Here is a 20123-nt window from a genome sequence, read left to right as displayed (position 1 = left end):
CGCCCCCCGCGCGCTGCTATTGGCCGGGGCTCCCCGGGGCTCGTTCGGTAAAGCGTTGGACAACTCGGCCGTAACTCGTCGGTAACTGCCCAGGCTGCGCTCCGCCCCGCCTCGGGGCTCGGCGGTCACCGGGGAGAGCGGAGAGACCGTGCTCCGACACCGCCCGGAACCCCCGCGCCGCGGGCGCGTTCCCTGCCGAGCCCCGTCCCGTTGTTATGACGACACGGCCGTAAAGCCGCCATCTTGCGGCGCGTTGCGACACGGGGGCCGCGATGGCAACGGGCGCGGGGCCGGCGGCGCTTACGGCAGAAGCGGCCGGGCCGGGCCGGGGTGCGGCGGCCGCGGGCTCCGGGCCCCCCGCGCCCTCCACCGCCCTCATCGGCCTCCCGCCGCCCTTCGGCGAGCAAGGTACCTCCCTCACAGGGCCCCGGTCGGCACTGCCAGGCCTGGGGGCGGCGCGGCCCGGTGGGTGCAGGCGCCGGGCCGGTGCTGCCAGCGGGGCGGGAGGCGGCGGGGTCTCCGTGTGCCTGGCCGGGATCGCCCCGCTCCCCTCCAGCATCCCCGGGCCGGCAGAGCGGCGGTGCTGGGTGTACCGCGGTGCCGGGAGAGGCTGAGGAGCTGCTCCAGCCCGTCTGGACGCGATGCTGTGCCCGGTGCGCTGGGGTGGCCCCGCCGGAGCGGGGAGCGGGGATTGCACCGACCACACCGCACACACCGTGCTCTCTTCACCCTGGCCCCATCCCGCATCCCCTGGGGCCGTGTCCCGGCCCCGCTGAAGGCGTTTTCCCCCGCAGATGAGGATGACGTGCACAAGTGCGGGCGCTGCCAGTCGGAGTTCAGCTCCCTGCAGGAGTTCGTGCAGCACAAGCTGCAGAAGGGCTGCCAGCGCCCTCCCGACGCGCTCGCCGGGCTCCTCGGCCAGGAAGGACAAAAGGTGACAGCGGCTTCTCCGAGCCGGGGCTGGAAATAATTAGGATGCAACGGTCTGTTGGGTTGGAGGGGAGGGAGCAGTGTGCTTAGACAAGCAGAAACGGCCTGCTGAAACTCTGTGCTCTGTGCCAGCAGGTGGTTCCTGCTGTCGAGGAGTCCATAACTGTTGCTCACATTGTTGTTGAAGCATCTTCCATAGCAGAGGAGATCAGCAACGCCTCGGCCATCGTAGGTGAGCTCTGGGGTGCTGCCTTTTCCCTCACCTGTGTCTTCTGATGGCTTCGGGTTGTGGTTGGGTGGTGACACCTCTGTGTCGCTGGGATTTGGGGCAGGCTCTTCCTGCAGAGCTCTGGGAGGCAGCCCTGGGTCAGCTCTGCCATCCTCCCCCATCAGGTCATGGAAAAGTCATGGAATGGGGTGGGAGGGACCTCAAAGCCCACCCAGTGCCACCCCTGCCAGGTTTAGGGACACCTTTTACTGTCCCAGGCTGCTCCAAGCCCTGTCCAGCCTGGCCTTGGACACTGCCAGGGATCCAGGAGCAGCCACAGCTTCTCTGGGCACCCTGTGCCAGGGCCCCCTGCCTTCACAGGGAACAATTCCTTTGCAATATCTATTCTAAATCTACCCTCCTGCAGCTTAATTAATACAAATTAGACATTAAACTCTGTTCCTGAAGTGCCCATTTTATGCTGCCATAATGAGAAGGTAGCAAAGACTCGAGTTGCAGGTTTAAAATATCTTTTTTTCTTCTTCCTGCATGGAATGCTGAAGCAGTAAATGGCTTGTTGGGTAAAGCTCTGGCCTGTAAAGAACCCAACTGTCTCCCCACCTTTTCCCAGGCAGTGGGCACATCAAAGAGGTCATTGTAGCAGGAGACCATGTGTTTGAGAACCCCAATGGCCCCGTGGATGGGGAGGTCAGTGAGGAGCAGGGCAGCCCCGAGGAGCAGGAGCAGGACATTTCCACCGAGCTGATCAAGGTGAAGCTGCAGGTGAACAAGGAGGGGCGATACGTGTGTGAGCTGTGCCAGAAGACATTTAAAACTGTGAGTATCCCCTCTGCTGCTGTGGGTTAGGGAGCCTTTTAGGCTGGCTGTAAACTAAGAGATCCTAACACTCAGTGTGCTTTACTGCCTGCCACGCTTCCCAGAGGGAAGTACTGTTTTCACAAGGAACCTTGTTGTTCTTTACAGCTAAAATGTAAAATCTTTAAACTACTTGGAACGTCTCTTAAAGGAAATTCTTTCCCTAGGCCAGCATCCTCAAAGCTCACATGATCACTCACAGCAGCAGGAAGGACTATGAGTGTAAACTTTGTGGGACTTCCTTTAGGACAAAGGGGTCTCTGATCCGACACCATCGGCGGCACACGGGTAAGAGTTCTCCAGAATAAGAGTTCCTTGTTACTGGAGCTGGCTGTGGTTATCCATTTGCCTTCCAGTGGAATTCTTTGCTGCTTCCCATATTTTGCTGAGCTGAGACCATTGAGCTCCCCAGCATTTGGGGTGCTGGGAGGCAGTGGAATGTTCTAGGATAGGCACAGTCGTGTGCTGTAGAGAGCTCAATATGTTTTTCACCTGTCAGAGCTGATCCTGGTTTTAATATGGTTGTTTTGATTCTTGTCATTTCCAGATGAAAGACCTTACAAATGCAAGAAATGTGGGAAAAGCTTCCGGGAATCGGGAGCTTTGACTCGGCACCTTAAATCTCTGACACCTTGCACTGAAAAAATCCGCTTCAACATGACCAAAGAAATAGTTGTCAACAAAGATGATCTGCCTTCAGGTCAGTGATGCTGCCAGGACCTGCCTGCTGTCTGATAAAGCTAAACCCTCACAGCACTTGGAATAGAAATTCCTTCTGGCCCAGGGTGCCCAGAGCAGCTGTGGCTGCCCCATCCCTGGAAGTGTCTGAGGCCAGACTGGACAAGGCTTGGAGCAGCTTGAGACGCTGGAAGGTGTCTCTGCCCATGGCAGGGGGTTGGATGACCTGTAAGAGCTCTTCCAACCCAAGCCATTCCACGATTCTTATTTATGATAAAAAATATTCCCGTGGTTTTGAGTTCCTATTTTTTATACCAGCAAAAAAGTAATTTATAGAGCAAAGCTATTACCTTAAAGCCGAGTGTGAACTCGGGAATGTTTGAGAATCTGGTACAAAGGTGGTGTTAACAGGCACCTTGTGCTCTAAGGCAGATTTTTTAGGGCACAGGGAGTTTCTGAGGGGTGCATTTCATTCCTTGCAGGATCCTGCAGCTCCAACACAGACACAATGTCCTCGATAGCGAGCGAATCCATCGAGGCCTCCCCTGTCATCCACCTCGTGACAGATGCAAAAGGCAACGTGCTCCATGAAGTCCATGTCCAGATGCAGGAACTTCCTGTGGTGGATGCAAAACCCCTGGAGCCAGATGTGAGTGCTGTTTGTCTCAAACACCCTCGGTGTGCTTTATGCAAAGAACATTTCACCTCTTGGGCATTGACAGTAAATCTGAGTGTGGAATGAACCTTGGTTGGTTTCTGTGTGGGCTTGTCATCCCTTGTACAGATCCACCTCATCTTCCTCCTCAGCCCAAGGAATTCCCTGGTTGATCTTTCAACCCCATAGCACAGCACTGGACACCCCAGAGAGACTGACCCTCGCAGCAGTGTTGCTGTAAAAAATTGTGGATTTGCTGTGCCAAACTTTCTCTTTGTTCCTTCAGCAGCCACATCCTGAGGAGCTGCCCTGCGAGGGGGAAGTGAACAGTGAGAACCTGCTGAGGCAGGCCATGAGGAATTCAGGAATTGTCATTGAGAGAGTGGCTGTGGAGGAGGTGCAGAAGCAGGATGAACCTGTGGCAGCTGCTCCAGAAGAGCTGGAAAACAAAGGGGTGGAAGTAGAAGAGGAGCCGTGTGGGGAGCAGTGTGCTAAACTGGAAGGAGCAGAGTCTGTATGTTTGTATTCCATCAACTGATGAATTTTTTTAACTTTCCTTGTTTATATTTGGTTGTGGGCAGCACTGTTGTCCTCACATGTCTGTGCCATGCCTGTGGCTTTGTGTCAGGTTTTAGTTACATTGTGCAGGTGTGATTTAAGGGAAATGGTACTTCACACACCTGCTGTCTCTTTCCACAGCAGATCTCTTTCCTATTCAAGTTGGAGTGTTAATTGGGAATGTGGGTAGTAATCCTAACTGGAAACACCAGTACAAAAAAAAAAAAAAGAGTTTTTCCCATTTTCTCTCCAGCAGACACCTGCAGAAAGAACCAACGGGTACAAACGTTATAATTGCTCTCACTGTAATGAAGCCTTCAATGAAGCTGCTGCCCTGGAAACTCACAGCAAGAGTCACACAGGTAAAGTGCTGCTGGGGCTGCTGTGGCAGCCTTGTACAGCTCCTCTGATGAGGAAAGACTGCAGGAGCTGGGCCTGGTCAGTCTGGAGAATGGAAGGCTGAGGGGATCCCCTCAATCCATACAAATCCCTCCAGGGGTGTCAGAGGATGGTGCCAGACTCTGCTCAGGGACAGGATGAGGAGCAGTGGCCAGAAACTCAAACACAGCAAGTTCCACCCCGACATGAGGAAGAAGCTCTTTCCATGACAGAGGCAAGAGCAGAGCCCTGACATGGCAGAGCCTGGAGGGTGTGGAGTCTCCCTCAGGAGACATCCCAAACCCACCTGGACACGTTCCTGTGCCACCTGCTCCAGGTGACCCTGCCTGGGCAGGGGGCTGGACTGGATGATGACCAGAGGCCCCAGCTATTTTGGGGTTCTGTGAAAACCCACACATGTGGTTGACAATACAATCCTTCTCCTTCTCCAGGTTGTTTTTTGTAACCATTCACTTCCACCTGTACCAGATCCTTGTGCTGCGGGTTGCCTTGCATCAACCACACATTTTTCTCTCCATCCCTCCAGAATACAAACCTTTCAAGTGTGAGGAGTGTGGCAAGGAGTTCACCAAGGGTTACCTGCTGAAGAAGCACCAGGAGGTGCACGTGAACGAGCGGCGGTTCCGCTGCGGGGAGTGCGGGAAGCTCTACAAGACCATCGCCCACGTCAAGGGGCACCGGCGCGTGCACTCGGACGAGCGGCCCTACGCCTGCCCCAAGTGTGGCAAACGCTACAAGACCAAGGTGGGATCCCCTCACAAAACCTCCCCAGAGCCAGGCTTTGGCACGGGGTAGGAGGCTTTGCTCCTCAAAGAGCGAAGTGTCAGCTCGCCTGCCTCTTACGGATGTCTCTTCCATCCCTGGAAGTGTCCAAGGCAATTGGGGGTGGGGTTCACTGTCCACAGCCTGGGATAATGAAAGGTGTCCCTGCCCGTGGCAGGGGGTTGGAACGAGATGTTCCTTAAGGTTCTTTCCAACCTCAACCATTCAGTGAATCTGTAATCTGAAATTCCCTGGTAAAACCATCACATTTCTAAAGAAATTTCTTCATGTATGGAACAAATACATAATAACAGTATCGTGGTTCTGGCCAGGCCAGGGTTAATTTTTGCAGTAGCCCGGAGGGCACATGGCCAGAATGTTCTGGTGTGGGGGAAAGGAGTTCCTTCTGTCTGTTATCAGGGCAGGTGAATTGCTCACCTCTTCCTTGTACCCTGTCATCAGTAGTGCTGTTTTATCTTGTTCCTGGTAAATTGTTCTTATCTCAGTCCATGATCTTCACCTTTTGTGCCTCCAATGCTCTTCTCCAGCCCACTGTAAGGGGAGGGGGCGAGGGAGGGGAGAGGAGTGGTTCATGGTTTGAGAGTCTTAGTGAAAGCACTGACTTGGGGAGTACCATTCCTAAACCACCACCCAAGAAAACCACCCTTGTGTCCTATAAAAGACATTGAGTTCCACCCTGGCACCTGAAACCCTGCATCCACGATTCAGCCACGTCCCTTCTGAGCCCTTCCCTTGCCTCCCTGTGTGTGCAGAACGCCCAGCAGGTGCATTTCCGTACCCACCTGGAGGACAAGCCCTACGTGTGCCAGTTCTGCAGCCGGGGGTTCCGGGAGAAGGGATCCCTGGTGCGCCACATCCGCCACCACACCGGCGAAAAACCCTTCAAGTGCTACAAGTGCGGGCGTGGCTTCGCCGAGCACGGCACCCTCAACAGGCACCTCAAAACCAAAGGTGAGCAGGGCTGGCATTTGAGCAGGCTGACCCCTGGCCCGGGTGGGAATGGTGCTGAGGATGGGTCTAATGGCCTGTGTGGAAGTGGAGATGTTCTGGGAGGGAAATGTCTGAGTAAAGTTCTCACCGATAATCTGGTTTGGTGGGATTAGTTGCACTGGATTTGCTTCTCCTTTAGCTGCTAAGCAGGGATTTCCAGACTTCTTCAGGTAGTGCTGATGGTGTTATTCCAAAGGAATAATACAAGTTTACTGGAGGAAAAAATGGAATTTTGTCGGAGATACTGAGATATATCAGCAGAAAAGACCAGCGATTTAAAATATACCCAAATCCTCCTGTATATTCTTCACACATAGCTTGGAAAACCCTGAGTGGTTTTACCACCTGAATATACCCATGTGGTGTTTGGAATTGCACTGGAGAAGTGCTCTGCTCCTGGTGTCATGTGGGCTCTTCTGGGATGTTCCTTGGCTTGTCCTGGTGGGCCAAGAGGCCCTCAAGTGACGCTGGTCACTTGTCCATGGCATCCCCTTGCTGGTGCTGCGTAGCATCTTCCAGCTGCTATTGGAGATGGTCACAAAAAATGATGTTTTTTCTGGAATTCCATGCAGGTGGCTGCCTCCTTGCTATGAAAGAGGTGGAAGAAGTGATAGTGTCAGAGGAGAGTCAGTCTGCTGACAACTTGGCAGCCACAGTCCTTTCAGAAGATCCGCACACGGTTCTGGTGGAGTTTTCCTCGGTGGTGGCAGACACCCAGGAATACATCATCGAGGTGAGAAAGGGCAGCCAGCCTGCTCTTTGGGAATTTAGCACAGGATTTGGTGAGGAAAAACTCTGCAGTTGTTCATGTTCCTGCTCCAAGCTTTTGGGAGAAGGTAAGACAGGCTCTGCCCTGCCTGCATGGCCCCAGGAGTCAGTGGGATTAGCCTTGCTTGGAAGGAAAGCATTTGGAGCTTCCCCACCCTCCCCAAAGGGGAGACTAACAGTGGTTTAGCAGGAGGCTGAGCCTGAGAATTTCTGAGCACACCAGATTTTAGGCCCTCACAAGCTCACTTCAGCTTTCCCTCCTATTTTCCTACCATTTCTATTTATCTTACTTTTGTCCCAGATAATCTCTGTTGTTTCTAACAGAGGTTGCCAAAAGCAATGAATTCTGTATTTCTCCCCTCTGTCACACAGAGTCAGTTCTCATCCCAGCAAGGTAACACAGCTCAATTATTGAGTGCTGCTGTAGTTTTTCTCCAGTAGGAGAAAAATCTGCTGCTTGGCCGAATCCTGCTGAGGGAGGACATTCTCTTTCAGTTATTTGTGAACATTGTGCATTCATTTTAAGTAGTTCCTGATAATGGGATTGGGAGGGAATGTCAAAGAGTTGTCTTTGGAGTAGCTACTGCATGTGGGGGGAACAGAAAAACTTGTGTAAAAGGTCTTAATGAATTATATCTTGGTGATAAAATTCTTTTTTATGAGAACCAAGAAAGGGAATCGTCTTATTTTGTCTTTCAGACTTCTACTGAAGACATGGAGACCAGCGAAGCTACTGAAATAATAGAAGGAACAAGACACGAGGTAAAGCAGCCCTTCAGTGACAGGAGGGGTGACACACTGCAGAGCCTGTTCCTGGGGTGAACACCTGGAGCAGCTTGGAATGCAGAGCTGTGGTTGGCAGGCCCCTCTGCAGCGATAATTATTCTTAATTCTCCCAGTAAATGCAACAAGATCAGTGCAGCCCCCTGTCCCCTCGCAGGTCGACAGCCACATCATGAAGGTGGTGCAGCAGATCGTGAACCAGGCCAACTCGGGCCACCAGATCATCGTGCAGAACGTCACCGTGGCCGAGGGCGGCGCGGCCGCCGACGCCGCCGACACCATCACCATCGCCACTCCCGAGAGCCTCACCGAGCAGGTGGCCATGACCCTGGCCTCGGCCATCGGCGACGGCGCCGTGCTGGCCACCGACGGCAGCGGGCTGGCCGCGCAGGAGGCCACCGTCACCATGGTGGCGTCCGAGGACATCGAGATCATGGAGCACGCCGGGGAGTTCGTGATCGCCGCCGCGCAGGAGGGAGACGTGGAGGTGCAGACCGTGATCGTGTGAGGGAGGGGCTGCTGCAAACGGCCTTGGCTGCTCCAGCCTGGGGCTGGCCTGGGCTCTGGGGCTGCCCAGAGAGCAACGGGGAATGTTCTGGAGGGAAGTGGCTTCATGGGATGGGGCAGGCCCAGAATGGGGTAGTGTGGGCCTAAAACAGCATAGGGCAGGCCCAAAATGGGGCAGGCCCAAAACGGGACAGGCCAGGCCCAAAACGGGACAGTGCAGCCCCAAAACTGGACAGTGCATGCCTAAAATGGGACAAGGCCTAAAACAAGGCAAGGCATGCCCAAAATGGCAGGCCTAGAAAGAGACAGGACAGGCCTAAAGATAGTGCAGGCCTAAAATGGGACAAGATAGACCTAAAACAAGAAAGGGCAGGCTCGAGTCTTAAACTTAGTTCTCAGTCTGAAACCAATACCAGGAGTTAAAGCCTTGGCCTGGTCCCACTGAGGAGACTGACAGGTCACAAGTGGCACTCAGTATTCTGTACAGCAGCCTCGAATTAAAGAAGATCTTTGGGAATCAGCCCCCTCTGCCCACTGGACAGCAGTGGTCTGGTTTTTTAAAGGATCCAGAAAGTGTAGCAAATATGTAGGGTCTCACAAGGGATTATTTAAATATATGCATTTAAAACAAGTTGAGAAAACCAAACCTAAGGAGTTGTGGTGTGTGTTGAGCACCACTGAAACACTCTCATGCCTTTAACCTCACTCCTTCAGGCCTCCCAAGGCATGGTACTGCAGTATTTCTCTTTTCTTTGATATCCTGGACAAGTAGCCTTATGTACTGGTCTATGAAATGCATCATTGTACCCTGCAATGCCAGCCAGGCTGCTCTGAGAGCCAGCCTGGGGGCTGGAAAGCCATATTGTATAGGAATTTGGTTTTTTTAAACCATATATGGATTTTTAATTGCATATTGTACAGATTCGGCATGTAAATAAATACATTTTTAAAAATAAAATTATTTAAAGTTCTTACATAATTTTTTCCAATTTCTCTTCTATTATACTCGAACAGAAGAATTTCTGGAAGGAGAGGAGAACAGGGACACTTTAATTTCCTTCCTGAAGTTAATGCTTCAAAGCTGCAGTAGGACATGGTTTCTGCAGGTAAGATCCTGCCAGAAATCATTTTCTCAGCTAAATACACACAACCTGTTGTAGTCATTGTTAACAGTCATGGGTTAATTATTTCCCAAAGAATGATACTCACAAAAAGATGCTGCTCCCTCAAAATTCACAGGAGCTCTGTGTTAGCACTTCCCAGAGAGAAAGATTCACTTTGGGAAGATGGACTCAGCTGAGAGGCACCAATATGTGAGTTCTGCAGTAATCTTGTTCCAAAATCTCTCTGGGGCATCCAAGGTTTAGCTGAACTAAAGTCTTAGAAAACATTTAAAAATGCCCAGAGAAACAATCATATCTTCATGTTTTCTTCTTCCTTTCCAACACTGTAGGAGGGTTAAAGATTTCCTTTAAATTCCTCCAGATCCCTTTAGAATAAATGTTTTTGTAGACAAGAGGTCTGTCCTGAGGCTGTGAGAGGAGATGGGGGGAACCCCCAAATCTTCGGGATTTGCACCATTCATTGGTGGTTTGGTTGGTGAGAGCCAGATACAGACTGAAGGAGCAGTATCCCCCCAGGACGAGTGTGAGCAGGATGACAAACCCCAGCATGAAGACAATCCTGGGGAAAGTCAAGAAAAGGTGCTGCAGAGAAAGAGAAAAATAAGTTAAAATATATGGGAGGGTTGAATCCTGTGAGCACTGCACAACCCCAGCTGGAATGCACATCCATGTGCACATGGGACTGTATCTGCATTCCAGGGTGCTGTGTCCTGCTTTAAAACCTTCACAAAGGCACCTCAGCTGCTTCCTAAACTTTACTACATCAGCTGGTCATTGGAATGTAAATTCCTTCTCTATCAACCACATCTGAGTGACAGATCTTGGAGACAGCAATCTGTAGGATGGGAAGTGCTGTGAGAAAAATCCCCCATTTTTAAAGCATTCAGAAACAGCAGTTTTCTAAATCTAGTTATATGTGTAAAACAGCTAAAAGCCTGCAGCCTGTCTCAAAACCCTGCATGCTGGGGGAACAGGACATCATTCCTGACAGCAAAGTGTGAGACTGGACATTTTATAGCATGGACTTGGAACACAAGGCCTGTGAGGAACAGCTGAGGGAGCTGGGGTTGTTCAGCCTGGAGAAAAGGAGACTCAGGGGTGACCTTATCACCCTTACAGCTCCCTGAAAGGTGGCTGTGGTCAGCTGGGGTTGGTCTCTTTCTCCAGGCAGCACTGACAGAATGAGAGGACAGTCTCAAGCTGTGTCAAGGGAAAATTAGACTGGATATTAGGAAAAAGTTTTTCACAGGAAGAATGATCAAGTACTGGAATGGTCTGCCTGGGGAGGTGGTGGAGTCACCATCCTTGGATGTGTTTAAGAAACACTGGATGTGGCACTGGGTGCTGTGGTTTAGTTGAGGTGTTGGGTTGGGTTGGACTTGATGATCTTGAAGGTCTCCTCCAACCCAGCGAGTCTTTGAATTCTGTGAATTCTGTGAACTGACCTGGACGAGGAAGGGAATCTCCACGGGGTGCTCCTGTCCCTGGGCATCCAGGTAGGTACTGTGCATGATGTCAGAGAGCAGCAGCACGTGGATGAGGAAAGCAGCAGTGACAGCAGCCACAGCCCCTGCTGTGGCCGTCAGGGACAGCAGGTACAGCAGGAACACAGCAGCGTTGGAGGCCCCGATGCAGTTGTTGACCCACACACAGTGGTGGTCAAAGCGATGCACACACGTCCTGCACACACCTCGAGGAGGCAGGGGCAAAACAAGTGTCTTGGCACTTCATTTTTAAGTAAGCAGTTTGATCTTTAACGTGGGGTTTTTTTTAAGCTGAAGGTATGTGGGAGTTGCAGTCAGGGTTTAGCTGGCAGCTTTTGAAGCAAATAAATTCAATTGTGTATCCTAAGAAAAAAAAAATCTATTCCATTTGCTCTTATTCACCAAGACTGCAGCTCCAAGACTTTGGTTTCTCTGACAGCACTGCCTGGCAAAGCACCTGAAAGGTTGAGACTGTAGCTCCCACCTTTATTTTAGATGATAAAAAGAGGTGGTGGACTTCTCATCCCTGGCAGTGTTCTGGGTCAGGCTGGACAGGGCTTGGAGCACCCTGGGATAGTGGAAGGTGTCCCTGCCCCTGGCAGGGGGTGACAAGATGGGCTTTAAAGATCCCTCCCAGCCCAAACCATTACAGGATTCTGTGACTATGAAACACAAAATCTTGATCTGATGTCCTGACAGGTGATAATTTCTAATTTAAATTCCAGCTGCTCACAAAGCTCAGCCATTCCTGACCATGAATTATCCCTCAGAACTGGTAATTTCTGGGAGAAGAAACAGCACCCAACCAGCTCCACGGATGGACAAATGCAGCTGTGACCTGGGACCCCAGGAAAACAAACACAGCCCTGTGAGCACTGAGCTGGTAACAGAACAGCTGTAGTGGGAACTGCAGCTCCTGAGGGAGAACTCCTTTGGGAAGGTCTTACTGTCATGGTTATCAAGGGATTCCAGATCCTTACTGCAGTGCTTGGACCTGGCTGGCTTCTCCACAGTGCACGTGGGACACACGAGGCCTCTCTGAAACAACACCCCATCGTAGGCATAAACCTTAACCAGGGATGCAGCATTGGATTTTGTCACTGTACCTGCAAAAGAGACAAGAAAAAGAACTGAAAAATGGGATTTTTAGCGTTTTTTTTTTTTCAATTTTCAAAGAGCACGAGCATGATGTTACCAGGATTGGCCCGGGAGCAGAGCAGGAAGCAGCCCAGGTTCCCAGCCAGCAGCAGGTAGGGCAGGAGTAGCAGCACGAGGTGGAACTGCAGCTCCCAGCAGTACACAAACACTTCCCAGGTGTATTCCCCAAACACTGCAGCCTGCAGGGCTACGTGCAGGACCATAAACAAACAGCTCCTGCAAAGGAAAGGGGACAGTCTATTTAATACTCAGCATCCTGATTAACAGGTCAAGTACACTCAGAGGTGATCAAAGACTTTCCAAATGCAAGGAGACACCTCTTTTAGGTTTTCAGGCCAGCTTGGATTGCATATTAATAGTGTTTTCTCCATCCACTGGCTTCTCCTTCTCTTCTTCCCACATATACTCCTTTAAATATGTCAGCTAAATTCCCTGCTTTATTCACATGTCCTTTGGATTTTTTTCCCTGTCAGTACAAAGTCTTATAATCACTTGCTGCTGACAAAATATGCCACAGCAATAGGCCACAAAACATTCTGCCAGAATACATTTGCTACTCTGAAAGCAAAGAAAAATCACCCAAAATAATCTTAAAAACTCTGCAGTAATATAACCAGCTGTTAGAAAATAAGGGTGGCAGGAGGTGGGCAGTGGTGAACACCAGTTGCAGAGTCTGTGGAGAATCCCAGTGTCCCCTGAGAGTGTCACCTCTCTGTTCTCAGGCTTTTAGAGTAGAGCATCAGCAGAACAGGCACAAAACCAGCCCAGCACTCACAACACAGCTGCAGATTTCCAGCCCTGAAGTCACTGTCACACCGAGCTGCTGTCCCCAGAGAAAAGGTATTTAAATCATTCCTGAGGCACCAGAGTTTACAGACATACAAAATCCACCTGAATCCAGCAGGCTGAACACTGGCAGCTGTGCAGCTTCCCCCTCAGCCACCTGGACATCCAAGCTGCTGGACTGAGACTAATGGGATTTGAGGGAGAGGATGGAGACTGAGAGTCTGTCTGACTCCATCTGCAGCTGCCAGGGAGGCTGTGGTAATTCCTGTGGGCATGCAGGATCCCACCAGTGTGACCAACATCTGTCACTGAGCCACATTATCCTCATCTGTCAATATGTTCAAACATTTCAGGGTACCACCCTCCAAACAATGACAAGGAAGGGAGAGACAACAGCGTGGCAAACCTCAGAGAGAATCTTTAATCCCTGACAGGCATTCCAAATGGAGACAGAATATCTAAGGATCACACTGGGAGCTCTGATGGTGGCAGGAGATGCCAATAGTAACCAGAAATAGGAGTAAAAAACAATGCCAAAGGTATAAAAGTGCAATACCTTGTGTGGAAGAGCCTGTGCAGTGCCTGGTGTGTCACCCTCTGCAGCTGGGTGGGGATCACCAGTGACAGCACCTGAGGGAAATGATGCTCTGTGTTACCTGGCCATCACTGCTGCCTCGGGCCAAGCTCAGATTTAAGCACAAGTCCCTCATCCCTCAGCTCTGGAGCTGCACAGCCACAGCACCAGGGAGGAGGCTCTGAGGGGCATCTGAGCTTCTCACCACAGAATCAAAGGTGCAGGAGACCTTCAAGATCATAAAATCCAACCATAGCACACAGAGTCACAGAATCCTGGAATCACTAAGGTTGGAAAAGCCCTTCCAGTTCCTCGAGTCCCACCTGTGCCAAATCCCCACCTTGTCCCCAGCCCAGAGCACTCAGTGCCACCTCCAGTCCTTGCTTGGACACCTCCAGGGATGGGGACTCCAAACCTCCCTGGGCAGTTCCAATGCCTGACCCCCCTTTCTATGGAGAAAGAAGAGAGGCAGGAATGCTGCTGGGGTTTTCCACATGGGACTGACGTTCCAATATTCCTGGGAGCCCCCCAGGCCCAAACAAACATATCTGGGTTAATGTGTGAAAGTTCTAAGGAGCTTAGGGTGGTGTGGGGTGGGGCTGGGTTAAGCAGGGGATAGAACTGAGCAATTCCTCAGCTACAATATGCTCCATCAGCCCATCTGACAGATCAAGGGGAGATAAGCAAAGGGATAAACCCTGTGGCCTCCAGAAAAGAGAGAAAAAAAAAAACATCCACGAGCCAGCCAAACCCCAAAAAATCCAGTTTCTCCAGCTGCAGCTCTGATCCAGCCCCATGGCTCCATGTCTAATTGCCCTTTCAAGCCCAGCTCGACGTGCTGAGGAAGGAACCTGCCCGTGCTCATTGAGTGACGCCCTGAGCCAGGGCTGAGCCCGTGGAATTGTCTGACTCCGAGCTGGCAGATCTCTATAGCAACACAGCACAGGAATTAGAGTGCCTGAGCCTATTTCAAGCTGACATGCAAGGAAAATATGCAGTGAGAGCTTCTTGCCTCAGATGTGAAAGACCATGAGGCAAAAAGCATATGTGGAGCTGAGAAGATGCTAAATATTTTGGTGTGAACTGGTAAGTCTCAGCTCGGCAGTTTGAGGGACAAGTGTTTGTAAAAAGAAGTTGTTTTTTTTTAATCAAGTGTGCTGTAAGAAGAAACACAACCCAGCAGAAAAGAACCTGCAGGAAACCTCAACACACTGCAGGCTAATGCCAAGTGCCCTCAGCTCCTCCTCCAGGCCCTTCACCACCCTCATGTCCATCCTTTGGACACTCTCTAAGAGCTTCAGACCCTTCTGATATTCTGGGGTTTGTATTGTATTGGTCCTTATCCTGTAATAATTTATCTTACATTGTGACCTTACATACAGCATTGCCTGTATTTATATCCCAGGTAAAATATTGATTAAATTCACATTTATTTCCCAGGCACAAGTATTGATTAGATTCCTCCAGACAGTGGCTTATAGCACAGCAGTAATTTAACTGCTGCTGTTTAAACACTTCACAGCAACAGCTATTAAGATATGGGGGAAAAAAATCAATTTCTCTGCACAGTGTGTCTATAAACCAAATGAAAGTATAACACCAGTAATAAAAAAATCTGTCTGAACTCCTGTGAACAGCATTAAATATAATTTACAATTTAAGTGATAATTCCCTCATCCTCTGCCTTCCAGGAGTATTACAGCTTTTTTTTATTTTCCTTTTCATTCAGACACAGCCCAACAGACAGAAAAATGAACTGGTGCTTTTCCAATTCCCTGTTTTTACAATAAAATGCCAATTCTTAATCCTCTTTTAAAGCTCTTCATTCCTGCCTCTTTCTTAGTGAACAAGAGCCTGCAGCATTAGTACACACATTAAAGAGCTTCCCCTAAAATATCTACCACCACTTATAATTCTCTCCCTATTTTAATCCTCAAACCTCCTCCACCTTTTTCCTCTCGATGACAGCAGCCAATACCACAAAACTGCAAATTCCTGGGGCCTGATTCTTATTTAATTTTTCAAAGTTGTGTTGTGGCGTTACTGAGGAAGGTGCTTTTGGCTTGGTCAGAAGCTCCATCCTCACCCCAGACAAGGCACAGGAGCTGTGGGACCCAAATGATTTTTATTATCTGCTTGGGCAGGATTTAATCATCTCAAAGAAAGTGTATTTCTGCTTCCTATCCCACTTCCTTGAGAGCAGACATTCAAACAGGATGAAATAGATTATCACTCTAACCAGACATGCTGGATTTTTGTTTTGTTACGTTGGTTTTTTTTTTTGGGAACAAATATAGCAGTTGCACTAATTTTAGCACAACAAAGCAGGGCAGATTACCAGAACAGGAGATGACCATTCCTCTGGAAGTTCACTCTCTACCTGGAAGCCCAGTGCTTTACCTGGCTTGCCCTGTTGATGCTCCTTGTGAGGAAACTCTCCTTCCTTCCCGAGCAGAGGCAGAGCAGGGCAGTGAGGGCGAGCACGAAGCACAGGTAAATCAGGAAGAGCGTCAGGAAGTCCATGCCGAGCCTGGAATGGAACAGGAGCAGCTCTTGGTCCCTGCAGCAGATCCTGGCATTCCCTGAGCTCAGGGATGCAGCAGCCCCAGCCCTGAGGGCAGTGTTTCGTTGATCTCTGTGGGAGCCAAGGTGCAAACACAGAATCCCAAAATCCTTTAGGCTGGAAAAAACTTCCAAGCCCACCCAGTCCAAGCTGTGCCCTGTCCCCAGCCCTGTGAATGCCACATCCAGAAACTCCTTGGGCACCTCCAGGGATGGGCACTCCAACCCCGCGTGGGCAGTTCCAAAGCCCGACCACCCCTTCCATGGGGAAATTCCTCCTGATGTCCAAGCTGAACCTCCCCTGGCACAGTTTGAAGCTGTTCCCTCTCCTCCTGTCCCTGTTCCCTGGGAGCAGATCCCAAATTCCCTCTGGCTGTCCCCTCCTGTCAGGGAGTTGTACAAGATCCCCTTTGATCCCCCTTTTCTCCAGACTGAGCCCTTCCCAGCTCTCTCAGGAATTCTCCAGCCCCATTCCCTTCCCTGGACACGCTCCAGCCCCGGGGGTCACCGCGGGACAGGTCCCGGAGCAGCCGCGTCCCTGCGGAAGGCTCGGCCCAGCCTGACCCGGCTCTGCTCGGCCCGGCCTTGCCCTGCCCAGCCTGGCCCGGCTCTGTTCGGCCTGGCCTGACCCTGCTCAGCCCTGCCCGGCCCTACCCGGCCCTGCCCGGCTCTGCGGAAGCGGCGCCGCTCGGCCCTGCCCTGCCCGGCCTTGCCCGGCGCTTCCAGCGCCCTCCGGCGCCGCGGCGGAACCGGGCAGGGAACCGGGCAGGGAACCGGGCCCCGCCACAGCCCCGAGCAGCGACAAAGCCGTAAAAAAACCCCAAAACAAAACAAAAAAACCCCATCGCTGAAATCCCTCTGTGAATGCCGGAGCTGCCGCGCTCTCGTTACCGTGTGAGCCCCGTGCGGCTGCTGCGCTGCTCCCGTCCTCACACAGCATCGCCACCCACTGCCCCGGCCCATCCTTAGGAATCGCCAAAAATCCCTTCGTGAATTCCTTTGGTAAAGTCTCTAAAGCAAAAATCTGAGCACGATATTCTCTTGTCACCTGGATCCTCCTCGTCCCACCCTGTCCCAGGTGAGGGGGGTTCGTTGCCGCACCTGGCGGCTCCCACCTGGGCGAGGATGGATGCGGTGGGAGCGCGCAGGATGCAGCGCTGGATGCTCTGCTGGATGTTGAGCAGGATGCAGCGCTGGATGCTGCACTGAATGCAGCGCTGGATGCAGTGCAAGATGCTGCGCTGGACGCTGTGCAGGCTGCTGCACTGGACGCTGCACTGAATGCAGCGCTGGATGTAGTGCAGGATTCAGCGCAGGATTTAGCGCTGGATGCTGTGCAGGATGCTGCACTGGATGCTGCGCTGGATGTAGTGCAGGATTCAGCACTGGATGCAGTGCAGGATGCAGTGCTGGATGCTGGGCTGTGCCTGTCCCTCTGCGCTCTCTGATAACTGAAACCGCCCGCCAGGGGCCGATTGGGTTACGGTGACTGCCTGGAATTTGCCAGAGAAACTCGTCGCGTCACCGATCCAAAGGCTCCCAAACTGCTGGGATGGTTTTGCCAGCTCTGGGTCCCGCTGTGCCGCTGGCTGGAGCTCGGACAGCACAGGTAAGCATTCCAGGGATGCTCCAGGGGCTTCGGCCACAGAGGAGATGAATCGTCTTGGTGGGAGGCAGGAGAGGAGCTTGAATTTCAGGAAGAGTCTCTTTTTTCCCGTGGTAAGCCCAGTGCACCCACTCGGGCCACCAGTGCACCAAACAGGACATGAGAGGGAGAAATGCAGCCAGAATATTCCTGGGGCACAGCTGTCTTGAAGTGCAGCCCAAGACACCTGGAGGATGAAGGGGAAAAGCCATTTCCCCCCATCCTACTGAGACAGCAGAATTTCTGCAGGTACAGAAATAGCTTGGCTTGGGACACTGGATGTCACCTGGCAAGCCTGGGGGCACAGAAGGGGCTGGGGGTGGGTACGAGGGGATTTATTTGTGGGGGGACAGGCAGGGTCTGTGTGCCACGGTCCCTGGGCACAGCCAGGACAGGAGCTGCAGCGAGGGCCACCACACTGGGACTGTGCACCAGCACTGCCCAGGAGCTCGCCCACTCTCGGTGCCCTTACAGGCTGTGCTCAAGGACAGCCGGCCACCAAATACCTGGAGAGAGGCTGAGACTCAGAGGGATGAAGCTCATTCTGTCCAAGCACTGTGAAAATCACTAAGAAAGTCTCATCTGGTCAAAGCCTGGCAGAAAGTCTTAATGGAAACCATCTCCATTCACTTGGGATCCCAGAACTCAGTTCTTTCAAGGATTAAAATTCACTGGCAGTGTTTAAAGTGCTCAAGTCGGTTACAAATGGAGGGGAAGAAGCAATTACCTCATTGGCTGAATAAAAACAAAAACAAAACGGAATTAACTGCAGTTTTGACGGGAATAGTGATGGAGATGCATGAGTTTGTAGGAACTGTGTGTGTCAGTGTCAGCATGGGAGGACAGATGCCCCAAAACCCGGGGATTGCTGCTCAGGAGGAGATTTGTGCAGGAGAAGGAGGCAGAAAGGAGCTGCAGAATACAAGGAGGAGCAGGAAGAGGAGAAGAAGTGGGTCCACAGAGGTCCCGAGCAGGAGGAAGATCCTCTGCCACATCGAGCTCATCCTCAGGCTGTGCAGAGCAGGTCTCCACAGCTCTCCTGTGCCCAGCCTGTGCCAGCTCTCCCGGGTGTTTTGGGGAGGTTTTCCCCGTTCCAGCTGTCCCGGGTGTCCCGGGGAGGTTTTCCCACTCCATCCATCACCACCAGCAGCCCATGCCGGAGCCCAGGGGAGGCTGGATCACTGCGTGGTCCATGGAGAGATGCAGACGCCCTTCCCGCTGGTGCCACAGCAGGACGTGTAATTCCCTAAAACCTCTTAGCGTGCTAAGCCCTGGGATCCCTCAGTGCCGAGGAAGCCAAGGAGAAAATCAGAAATAGCAGCTTAAGGGACAGTCGGTGCCAGCGCGGGCGGCTCTGTGGCCGAACACTCGGTTGCTCCCCACTGCAAGGACACCCCACACGGAGCAGCCGGGTCTGGGACAGTTCTCCTGGTGAGCCCCAAAGTCTTCAACCCCCAAATCTCTACAGCAAACCACGTGTGGGATGCATTCGCAAAATCTGTGTCTCACCCACCTCTGCTGGCGAGGTCCCGGCACTCCCAGGTCCCCCCGGATCTGTCCCTGCTGCTCCTCAAGCGCTGTCGCTTCGGATTTGCCCTGTGGGTAAAGGATTTCCCTCCACGGGCACTAATCTGTTTTCCCTCCTTCCAGCTCCTAATTCCTCCCCGATCTGCAGGCTCAGGTCAGCACCAGGCTCAGCCAGGACGAGCACGGCAATTAGTCTGCCCGCGCTCCTCTGTGCGATGGAAATAAAGTTAATTAGAAAACGAAAAGGCCAGAAAGACCTTAGAGCGTGTCTGGCGCTGAGCTGGAGCAGCTGGAAGGGCTCAGAGCTCCCGTAAGAAGCAGGGAAGGGGCAGCCACCCCCTGCCCGCTCTGTCCCGGTGCCACGGCAGCCGCTCCAAACACCCCGGACCGCTCCCCAACCCCGGGGGCTGCAGCGAGGACGGGGGAGCCGGGAAGATGCTCCCAGGAGATCTGCGGGTACATGGGAAGCGCTTCCAGGGGTGATGGAGGAGAGTCAAGAAAGCTTCGAGCCCTTGGTGGGACAAACCTGTCACCAGTGAGAGCCCCCGGCTCGCCTGGATGGCCGCGGACTTCTGTAAGTGCTGGAGCCGAGGGGCGGCGAGGTGCAAGGGGGTGCAGCTCCCCGCTGCTCTGCCGGGCTTTTTCCTGGAGCACAGCCCAGAGCAGCAGCACTGGGACCATCCCAGTCCTTACTGGGCTCCTGCTGAAGCTGTCAAGATGTGCTCGGCTCAGGGATGGGGTTTGGTCACAGATGGGTTTCATCCTCCTGCTGCCAGGCTTGCCCCGAGCTTCACCCTCAGCTCTTCCCCTCTGAGTCTCATAGTCTCTGTAAGATAATTTGCCCAGGTAAAGTTGTCTGAGTTATTTTTTGTAAGTGCTTAATGTGTGTTCAGTGACACAGATGGAGTAAACACTGGGAAAAAAGCATCTTCACAGACAGCTGAGATCAAACGCAGAGGAAAACCACGGGGGAATTATTTTAGTGAGGGTCGGCAGACAGTGCAGGCATTTACACATCACAGAAGCAGGGAATGGGAGGGTTGGAAGGATCCACAGCGAGGTCATCTGGACAGCACAGCATGGAAAGGGCGTCTGAGTGCACTGTGCACATCAGCTGGCCGGGTTTAC

The 20123-nt window shown here is 52.1% G+C and overlaps 2 protein-coding genes across 5 annotated transcripts; one reads left to right on the top strand and one right to left on the bottom strand.

Moving 5' to 3' along the window:
• Nucleotides 1–257: 257 nt before the first annotated feature.
• On the top strand, nt 258–10783 carry E4F1 (E4F transcription factor 1). 3 transcript variants are annotated; one of them, XM_088174178.1, is made up of 14 exons: nt 258–408; nt 795–934; nt 1066–1162; nt 1770–1975; nt 2182–2302; nt 2562–2714; nt 3175–3341; nt 3637–3861; nt 4159–4267; nt 4831–5048; nt 5840–6038; nt 6650–6810; nt 7545–7607; nt 7786–10783. In XM_088174178.1, the coding sequence occupies exons 1-14, from the start codon at nt 273–275 to the stop codon at nt 8134–8136; spliced, it is 2346 nt and encodes a 781-aa protein (XP_088030304.1). In that variant the 5' UTR covers nt 258–272; the 3' UTR covers nt 8137–10783. The 3 variants fall into 3 exon arrangements, with proteins under 3 accessions (XP_088030304.1, XP_088030303.1, XP_014741849.2); XM_088174177.1 differs by having other exon boundaries at nt 3634–3861; nt 4162–4267; XM_014886363.2 differs by having other exon boundaries at nt 3634–3861.
• ZDHHC4 (zDHHC palmitoyltransferase 4) lies at nt 9014–16849 on the bottom strand. 2 transcript variants are annotated; one of them, XM_088174180.1, is made up of 7 exons: nt 16715–16849; nt 15662–15791; nt 13244–13317; nt 11939–12117; nt 11724–11849; nt 10705–10949; nt 9014–9841 (listed from the first exon to the last, which is right to left on the bottom strand). In XM_088174180.1, the coding sequence occupies exons 2-7, from the start codon at nt 15782–15784 to the stop codon at nt 9557–9559; spliced, it is 1032 nt and encodes a 343-aa protein (XP_088030306.1). In that variant the 5' UTR covers nt 15785–15791; nt 16715–16849; the 3' UTR covers nt 9014–9556. The 2 variants fall into 2 exon arrangements, with proteins under 2 accessions (XP_088030306.1, XP_014741952.1); XM_014886466.2 differs by lacking the exon at nt 16715–16849 and adding an exon at nt 16478–16523.
• Between the last annotated feature and the right edge of the window lie 3274 nt (nt 16850–20123).

This window comes from Sturnus vulgaris, chromosome 16, assembly GCF_052056855.1.
Source record: "Sturnus vulgaris isolate bStuVul1 chromosome 16, bStuVul1.hap1, whole genome shotgun sequence".
Classification (NCBI taxonomy): domain Eukaryota; kingdom Metazoa; phylum Chordata; class Aves; order Passeriformes; family Sturnidae; genus Sturnus; species Sturnus vulgaris.
Note: the sequence above shows the minus strand (reverse complement) of the source record. Positions and strands in the feature narration are given on the sequence as shown.